The following is an 8,981-nucleotide window of genomic DNA, read 5'->3' as shown; positions in this document are numbered from 1 at the left end:
CTAGCCTTTTAAGTTCTCAAGTTGATGCAGTCAGTGTCTTTGAGTTTCCCCAATGTTCACCTTGTCCTGGGTAATTCCCTTTGTCTCATTCCAAACGTGCAGCCCCTCCCTTCTCCTGATCAATCCCTAGATGTGATTTTGGCCTGACCTCCTCTCGGGAAGGCTTGCTCCTCAAAATCTGGAAGACCAGCTGTCCCTCTGTTCCCCTTTGAATGGGTACGGGATTTGCAATTGTAGGTAACATCAAGTCTCAGGGGCTGTTTGGTACTCAATACAGTTGCATTGAAATCCTTTCGCTCTTCAGATGATACACTGTCTCCCTAAAGGTGTGTTAACAGGAACATTAGGGAATTTTGATGTGGCACCAACACCCACATCAAGTCTACTTCCAGGCTGGTTTCCTTTTCTTTTCCTTTCATGAATGGACCTAGGGTTCAGTTGGAGGTGTGGAGAGTGCAAAACCCCATCAGGATTAAATGCCTGGAGATCCAGGGCTAAGGTTTTGCTCTCAGGTGGAAGTAGCCATTTCAGCTAGGACCTCAGAAGGAAGGTGTGGTCAGACGGGGCATAATGGCTTCTGAGGAGGCAGAGGAGGAAACAGAATCTAGAGCGTGAGAGTCAATGTCCAGCTCTGAGCACAGGGCTCCCTGCACCATGCTGCTCTGGTGAGTCAGGAGCCTAAGGCGGTCCCCAACGACCTGTAGGCCAAGAACCCAGAGATTTGTCCTTTCTTCCATACAAATGAGCAGACTTTGCCTTTGCCTCTGGATGCAGGTTTGCCTTATTCTAAAATGTTTTGATTTCTGTTTTGGCATTTGCCATTCATAGAGGTTCAAAGGGTAAGTTTTTGCTGTGTCTGAAAGTCAAGTATTGCTAAGGAACCTATTGTAGGCCAAAGTGGCAAAATCCTTTTTGTAGTTTTTAGCGGCTGGGCTGTCTGTGTGAAAACAGGTCTTAATGAAAGTCTTTCATAACAGCCAATTGATGTTTAGAAAGAGAGGAAGGGAGTGGGCGGAGAGAGAGAGAGAAACATTGATGTGAGAAACATCCATCAGCTGGCTCCTGCCCACCCCCTACGGGGGTTAGGAATGGAGCCCTCAAGAGACCTTTGGCGGGCACGGGAGGAGGCTCAAGGCACTGAGCAACACTGACCAGGGCTTGCAGCCTCTCATTGAGAGGAGCCTTAGTGGTGACATGTGAGCCATCTGTTGTCATGGATAAAGTGGTCATTCTAATATTCAGAGAAGGGACACACAGTAAAATGTACATGTTGGAATTAATCGTTATTTTTCTCACCTCCAGCTCCCCCTTGCTTCAGGAAACGTTTGTGCTGCTTTTATATTCCTCATTTAAAATGCGTCAAAAGCCTCAATGGTACCCATTGTGTGGGTGTTCCTTAATCTTCCACATCTATTTTATTTCCTGGAAATTAGCAAGAGGCAGTCCTGGGCCACGGGCTGCTCCCTACTCCAGGCGTTTTCAGTCCTTCAGTGATCCTCAGAAACTTTTTTTCTGGAAAGGGTGGAATCCTCTCTATGGTGTCCCAGTACTCACTGCACAGCAGAATTCCAGCTAGCCAGTGGGTAGATGCGGGAGGTGTCCAGTTGTCATCTCACCCCTCCTTGGTGCCTGGTTCTTGTCCTGCCAGTGGCAGAGGAGAGGCAGGGCTGAGTGGCTTTGAGATTCTAAGCAGAAAACGGGGTTGGGGTAATTTGGGGGGCGCTCCAGTTGTTGCTGGAGGAGTGCCTTTGGCCCTCAGCTGGTCCCTCTGAAGGGAGAAGGGCCGGGTTTGCTCATGCTCAGCCTGACAAGATGCCTTGCTCCTGACTGTCTCCCATGATCTCTTTCATAGCAGCTTCATGGGGATGAGCCTCCCAGCTCCACGCAGACTCCTGGAACTGGCATGTCAGAGCCTGCTGCGGGATGAAGCCTCAGCCATCGCTGCTCTGGAGTGGCTTCCTATGGAGCTCTTCCCACCTCTGTTCATGGCAGCCTTCGCTGGGAAGCACAGCAGAGTCCTGAAGGCCATGGTGCAGGCTTGGCCCTTCCCCTGCCTCCCTCTGGGGGCCCTGATGAACCATCGGCAGCCTTACCAGGATATCTTGCAGGCTGTGCTCGAGGGACTCGATGTCCTGCTTGCCCAGGACACTCGACACAGGTATGGGGGATTCAGTTGCCTGGTAGCACCCTGGGGATCTGAGCAGTTACAGCTGGGATCCGGGAGTGTGCAGGGCCAAAGGGAGAACTGAGGCAGGCCTTGGAGCCACTGCTGGGGTCATTGTGGGAACAGGCTTCGGATATATACGGCTGGTAAAAATGCCGAGGGTGACCGAAGGGACACGAGCCCACTCCTTCCTGGTGGCACCTAAATGTACCAGGAATGGGGACCATGAAGGATCCCAGTAGCACCAGGAGCAGGTGATTCTGGGACATTGAGTCAAAAGTCCAGTCAGGTGTCTGGCCCAGCTGCCCAGATTCCTAGACTCATGGTCTTATTCCTTGTTATCATAATGCACCCCAGCATAACTCCTATTTTCTCCACAGGAGATGGAAACTGCAGGTGCTTAATTTACAGAAGAGAGTTCATCAGGAGTTCTGGATTGTGTGGGCCGGAACCAGAGCCCATCTGTGCTCACTGCTGGAGCCTGAGGCCCCGCAGCCCATGAGGAAGAGGGGGAAAGTGCGCAGCTTAACGGCCAGGCCAAGTCCACCCTTGGCCCCCGTGGAGCTGTTAGTAGACCTTTGCCTCAAGAAAGGTGTCCTTGATGAGTCCCTCAGCTACCTGATTAAGAAAATCAGCGAGAGGAGAGGTTTGCTGCACCTTTGCTGTAAGAAGCTGAAGGTTTTTGCGATGTCGAAGCAAAACACTAACATCCTGGATATGGTGCAGCTGGACTCTGTCCAGGATTTGGAGGTAAACTGTACCTGGAAGCTGTCCACCCTGAGGAAGTTCGCTCCTTACCTGGGCCAGATGGGCAATCTGCGCCGGTTCCGTCTCTCCCATGTCTTCACGTCTTCTCACACCACCTTGGAGGAGGAGGAGCAGTGTGTTAGCCTGGTCACCTCTCAGTTCCTCAGCCTGCCCCACCTCCAGGAGCTCAATTTGGATGATGTCTCCATCCTCAGAGGCCGCCTGGACGAGATCCTCAGGTGAGGGGTGGCGAGCTTTCCCTGACGACCAGATCGAGTCCCTTTCCATTTCAGTGCACAGTGATGGGCTCTCCTGTGTGCAGTCCCTCAGCAGTGCTAGAGTGCCTGAGCCACTAGACGGTCCACACAGTCAGTGTCTTGTTCACCGCTCTGTCACCTTGCATGTTGTCACATAACCCCCCAGACAAAGGTAGGACATATGCACTAGGACAGAGGCTACTAAAGGGACTCCTTGCTAGGAATTGGCGTAATGGAGGCTTCAGGCCAGGGGATGGTAGCTTTGGGCATCCTTGTAAGTGGTGTGGAAGGGAAGATGATGCAATAGAACCAAGTGAGGATTGCAATGACAAGGGGAAAGCCAATCAGAGGTGAGGTTTCAGGGGTTAAGTTCCGCACTTAGAGATTTGGCCATGGCAGCCTTTCACTCCAAAGCTGCCTCATTCACCTGTCTGCCAAGGGTTGCCATAGGCTCTTGCAAACAGAATGCGTGGTAAATGCAGGGTTCCTGAGGGAGTCATTACGAAATTGGATAGGTGGTTTGTAAACAGTGCAGTGATCTAAGTTCCTGGAGGGTGTCAGCTCTCATTTGATGTTGCCTGACTGTGCCCAGGTTAGCCCTTTCTGCACAACTGCCAGAGGCCTCATTGGGCTAAGAGATGATGGTGACAGGGGTCTAGGCTGTGGCTGGAAGGAAGCCCGAGTTGCAGGCATTTCAGGACATGTCTCCAATACTAAAATGCACTGGTTGCCTCCTGCTTCAGACCCTGGGTCAGGCTCCTTTCTGAGCTCCTCCCATCTTTACCTCCCACCTTTATGTTCAGAACACCTGTGTGTTTGGGCTGGGCTGTATGATGTGCTCCACTTGACGGATGAGTAAATGGAGTGTGTGAGGTTTCATCCAGTTGAATCCATCACGGAGCAGATAACAGATGGGGAAAGATTCCACTCAAATTTGCTCTGACTTGAATGTCACTTTTCACTGTGCAACATCCTGGGTTTGATCATCATCCGGAACACTCTAGGCTTTGGTGACATGGGCCTCTTTACCCTGAAGGCCTGCATCATCCTCACCTGCCTCTGCCCACCAGGTCCATCCCCCACATGTAACTGTTCTATGTCTCCCCAGGTGCCTGAGGACCCCCTTGGCGACCCTGTCCATCACTAACTGCCTGCTTTTCGAAAGAGACTTGAGACATCTATCCCAGCAACTGAACGTCAGCCAGCTGAAAGGCCTGAGTTTCAGTGGGCTCAACCTGACCAATATCAGTTCTGGGTCACTCCGATTTCTTTTAGAGAGAGCCTCCCCCACTCTCCAGGACCTGGACTTGGATAAGTGTGGGATCATGGATGCCCAGTTCCTGGACATCCTGCCAGCCCTGAGCCACTGCTCCCAGCTCACAACCCTAAGTTTCTGTGAAAACCCCATCTCCATGATCGTCCTGGAGGACCTGCTTCGCCACATTGTTGGGCTGAGCAAGCTGAATTGCGTGATTTATGCGGCCCCCCTGGAGAGTTACGAGGAAAGGAGCGGCACCATCAACCTGGGCCGACTTGCCCAGATGCATGCCGTGCTGAAGCATATGCTGCAGGAGTTGGGGCGGCCCAGCATGGTCTGGCTCTGCGCTTACCCCTGTCCTCACTGTGGCTGTAGTACTTTCCTTGACCCAACTCCCATTCTGTGATCCTGTTGCTTGAGTGTCCAGCTGGGTGTACATCTCATAGGCTTTACTCTGGGCCCTTGGGCACTGAAACCCGGACATAAGTATACCGTACAGGAACACAGCAGCCAGTTTCAGACAAATACTCAGGGTGGGGGGAAATGCTGACAGGGGACTCAATGGTTTCTTTGGGGAGATTTGTCCTAAGGAGTTAGAAATATCCACCTGAATCTCTCAGGGGGAGAGACTGAGGTTTGGGTGGTAGATGCGGGGATTACCTTTGCTTGAATGGTTGTGAATAAATGTCAGTAATAAAGAGAACTGGATGTTAACCATCTGGTGTCCTCCATGACATGTTAACCCAACTCTCCCACCTGCAGTTACTGGCCAAGTAAGAAGGCATGAGCATCGTGATGCGCAGACACTAGGCTGGTTGAGGTTGGTCCCAGGAGATCACATCACCATTTATACTTTCTGGTTTGGTGGTTCTTTCTGGTGCACCGGTACCTACTCACTCACCTCTGTGACTGTTCAGTGGGTCAGCGCACACAAGGTGCGTCCACAGGGATTGGAAAAAGTGGCTTCCAGTGAGCACCACTGTGGTACAACTACTCTGGGGCCATCACAGGTAACTAGTCCAGTCCCTGGACTAAAACTCCTCCCTACTGGGAGCCTCCATCGCTGGCCTGTGGCCGCTCCATGGTAGGGCTTCCCTGTGCACCAGTCAGGCCCCTAGTACTGAAAGGGATATCAGCCTGCCAGGGACCCAGACTACTGGCCTCACAAGTCCAGGCCTGTCATTCCCCTGGATACATCCCCTTCTTGAATTCAAGTTCCTGTGGCCTGTAAACACATTTACATTCTTTTCAGCAAAATACTAAGCTGGCATAAACCCCTGCTTTGTTCTGTGTCCTGTCCTAAGAATACGACATCCTTTTGTAGAGGATGGTCTAATGTTCGAAGACTTTCCCCTCATGATCCTCCTTCCCATCAATCAAGGAGGTGGTAAAGCATCTCTGAGCCAGTGACAGACTCCGGTTCTAAAGAGTGGACAACCTCAAGCCAGTTCCCGGAGAGCACTTAAGTGGACACAGGTGAAGGTCACACCGGGGAGATGGGGGTATGGAGGGCCACCCTGAGGGGCAATACAACCAAGTGAAAGGGAGATGTCCTAGTGTGCTGTTGGATCCCACAGTCAATGGACAGTTAGCTGCTCAGCATGGAACAGGCTCCCTGCCCACCTGCCACCTCATTCTGGCCCTAGGCTGTCTCAGTTTGCTCACTGAGTCGCCTGCCAGAGGACCACCTAGGGAGAAGGCCACACATCCAGGCCCAGGGGCAGGGCTCCATTTGCCTGTATGTCTCCCTAAATGTGAGGAAGTCAGTCCTGGTTTTTCTCCTTCTACTGCCTCTCATTCAGTGCCAGCCACTCATGTGCTTGCTGCTCTCTGCTGGGTGTCAGCAGCTTCCTAGCTTGTCACATACAGCACCTGGCCCTTCGTTCTCTTTTTATTGCCATTCCTTTCTTTTTCTTCTACCTTCCACTCTTCTAGCTTGGGCCCATCAGCATATAAGCACATTTTTCTGTTTGTTAGTACAATTCTTATTGTTTTCAGAGAGGAAGGGAGAGGGAGAGATGGATAAAACATCAATAATGAGACAAAATCATTGGTTGGCTTTCTCCTGCACATCCACCTGGAGATCCAGGCGTAAACTCCAGCCCCTGCTCCAACTGATAATTGAACTAAGTCCTCTTGGTTCATAGGCCTACTGAGCCACACTGGCCAGGCACAATCTGCTTCTTTTAGTAGGAAGAGAAAATGCCAAAGTCTCTGTAACCTTCGGTGAGCTCCCCACCCCCCATAAAAGGGGATAAGAGAACATGGGTCAGAAAATGTATATCTCTTACAGCAAACGCTCTCTTTCTCTTCCTCTCTATTATTCTCTCTCCCTCTCCCTCTCCCTGTCCCTCTGTCTGACATGCATCTTTTCTTCCCATCCCCACCTTGACAGGGAGTAGTGTCCATGATGGGAATCAGAACCTCTGGCATTTGAGAAAAATCATAAAAATTGGCAGGTTCTGAGGGAGGAAGGGCAAAGGCAAAACATCCTGTGGTCAGGGTGTTAATTCCTCCACACATACAGATCATGCCCATTGCCTTGTGGGGAGATTCACCTGTGGGGCCAACTTATGTAAAGCTCTTGTCAGCATGTCCTCCTCTGGAATTGCCCACTGTTATTAGCATTGATGGTATTTATTAACCACCAGATGCAAGATAAGGAAGAAAATAAAAGTCAGTGCACCCTGGCCAGTGTGTCTGGGCATTGTCCTGTGCACCAGAAAGTTCACCGATTTGATTTCTGGCCAGGGCACATGTCCAGGTTGCAGGTTAAGTCCCCAGGCATCCAACATTGTTTCCCTCTCACATGAATGCATGCTTCTGTGCCTGTCTCTCTTCCTTCACCTCTCTCTAAAGAATCAATTTTAAAAACCCACCATATTAAGACACAACAAAAGAAAACTCATTGCTGCATGTTGCCTCTAAAACCAAGTGTCCTGCACTTGACGCTTTATTTGTTCTCGAGACCACAACTGAGAAATCCAGAAAAATTCTATATTGGAATCTGGACTTTTCCATCAAAATATTCAGAAAAGCATAGTATCAACGCAATGATGCTTAGAAACCTTAGATAAAGACTGCATCTATGAAGATGGGCAGAGAAGAGACCTGGATAGGAGGTGACTGCTGGTGCACAGAGATCATGTACATGAAGGCCCTATGGGCAGAGTCTCTAGGGCATTAGAAAACAAGCACGGAGAGTAAGGCACACATAGTAGGTTCCTTACTACTAGAATGTACCCCAGAGTCCACCAATCTGCACAGCAGTCAGGTAGGCTGGATACAGGGCAGCTGGAGCACACGAATGTCAAAGGGAAGACTCTGAATAAAGAAGAGCCAAAACCTGGCCTGCTTGGCTCAGTGGATGAGTTTTGACACGTGAACCAGGAGGTCAGTATTCAATTCCCAGACTGGGACATGTCCCCGTTTTGGGCTCTTAGCCCAGTAGGTGTCTTATAGGAAGCAGCCAATCAAGGATTCTCTCTCACCATTGATGGTTCTAACTCTTTCTCCCTTTCCCTTCCTCTGTGAAATCAATGACAATAAATATGTCTAAAAGTATGTACATAGCTTAAGGTTTTGATACCCAGAATATCTGTTTAGAAATACAAGACGTAGCCTTTTGTCATGGTCAGGATTTTTATGCTGTTCCTTCTTCCCCTTTAATCTTCCTTTCTAGTCCACTTCCCCATGGTATTGTATATAAAGTGATCTATTTCATGATGTGAAGTTTTGTATTGTTTGTCTAGTATTTCTCTACACCATAGTACGTTATCAGTACAAACCTACAGTGGTAAAATTAAGCTGAGTAAATTTGGCATCCAAATGGCTTTATTAGGTATTTCACCAATCCAGCAGCATTCCAGCTGGCAATGAAAAAGGGGCTCACTGAGCCATACCGACCAGGGTTTGTCCCACTACCATCCCCAAGTCTAACAGGATAGACATTAAAGTCCTTCAACAGTTGAGGTTCCAGCTTCCAAAATTAATTTCCCATTCAGTATTCCAGTAAAAATAACTAAGAAACAAAACATTTTGGGGGAGATTTTTAAAATTGAAGTTGGAAAGCTTGTTGATAACTATACACTCAACAGTCCAACAGGTGAGTTTTTAAAAATTTTCCCAGTTGGGACATTTGTTGACATTCACTCATAAAAATACTGAGGCTTCAAGATAACTCGATGTGTGGAGAGCATATATTAAATGTCAAAAAGTTGAAGAGGAAGTGCATGAGCAGTTCTATAGAAAAATACATATCTCAATCGACGGGCACTTTTGTTTATTTAATTCAGAGGTATATTCAGGAAAGCTTGTTAAGTGGCAAATTCTGTTTCAGTCTTGTTATTCCCACTTCAGAAAGGTGCTGATGGCATTTCAATAAGCCAAAGGATGCTTACATTTAGATTTGTTCAAACATTTATATTATTCCATATGTAATTTTTCTTCCTACATATACTATTCCTTTAAAGATTGAGGACATACAAAATGCCACAGGAAGGAGGTGAACAATTGCTTTACAGCCTTGTTGGAGGTGCCTCAATTCTTTTTTCCA

General features: G+C 48.9%; 1 protein-coding gene across 1 annotated transcript; it reads left to right on the top strand.

The window, feature by feature from the left end:
- Nucleotides 1-1,865: 1,865 nt before the first annotated feature.
- On the top strand, nucleotides 1,866-4,832 carry LOC308512354 (melanoma antigen preferentially expressed in tumors-like; the record flags this gene model as incomplete). Its single annotated transcript, XM_081082125.1, has 4 exons — nucleotides 1,866-2,158; nucleotides 2,545-3,103; nucleotides 3,633-3,640; nucleotides 4,277-4,832. 4 exons carry the CDS (start codon nucleotides 1,866-1,868, stop codon nucleotides 4,830-4,832), a joined length of 1,416 nt encoding a protein of 471 aa, XP_080938251.1.
- Between the last annotated feature and the right edge of the window lie 4,149 nt (nucleotides 4,833-8,981).

The sequence above is a fragment of the Myotis nattereri genome (genome assembly GCF_964212035.1).
Source record: "Myotis nattereri genome assembly, chromosome: Y".
NCBI lineage: Eukaryota > Metazoa > Chordata > Mammalia > Chiroptera > Vespertilionidae > Myotis > Myotis nattereri.
Note: the sequence above shows the minus strand (reverse complement) of the source record. Positions and strands in the feature narration are given on the sequence as shown.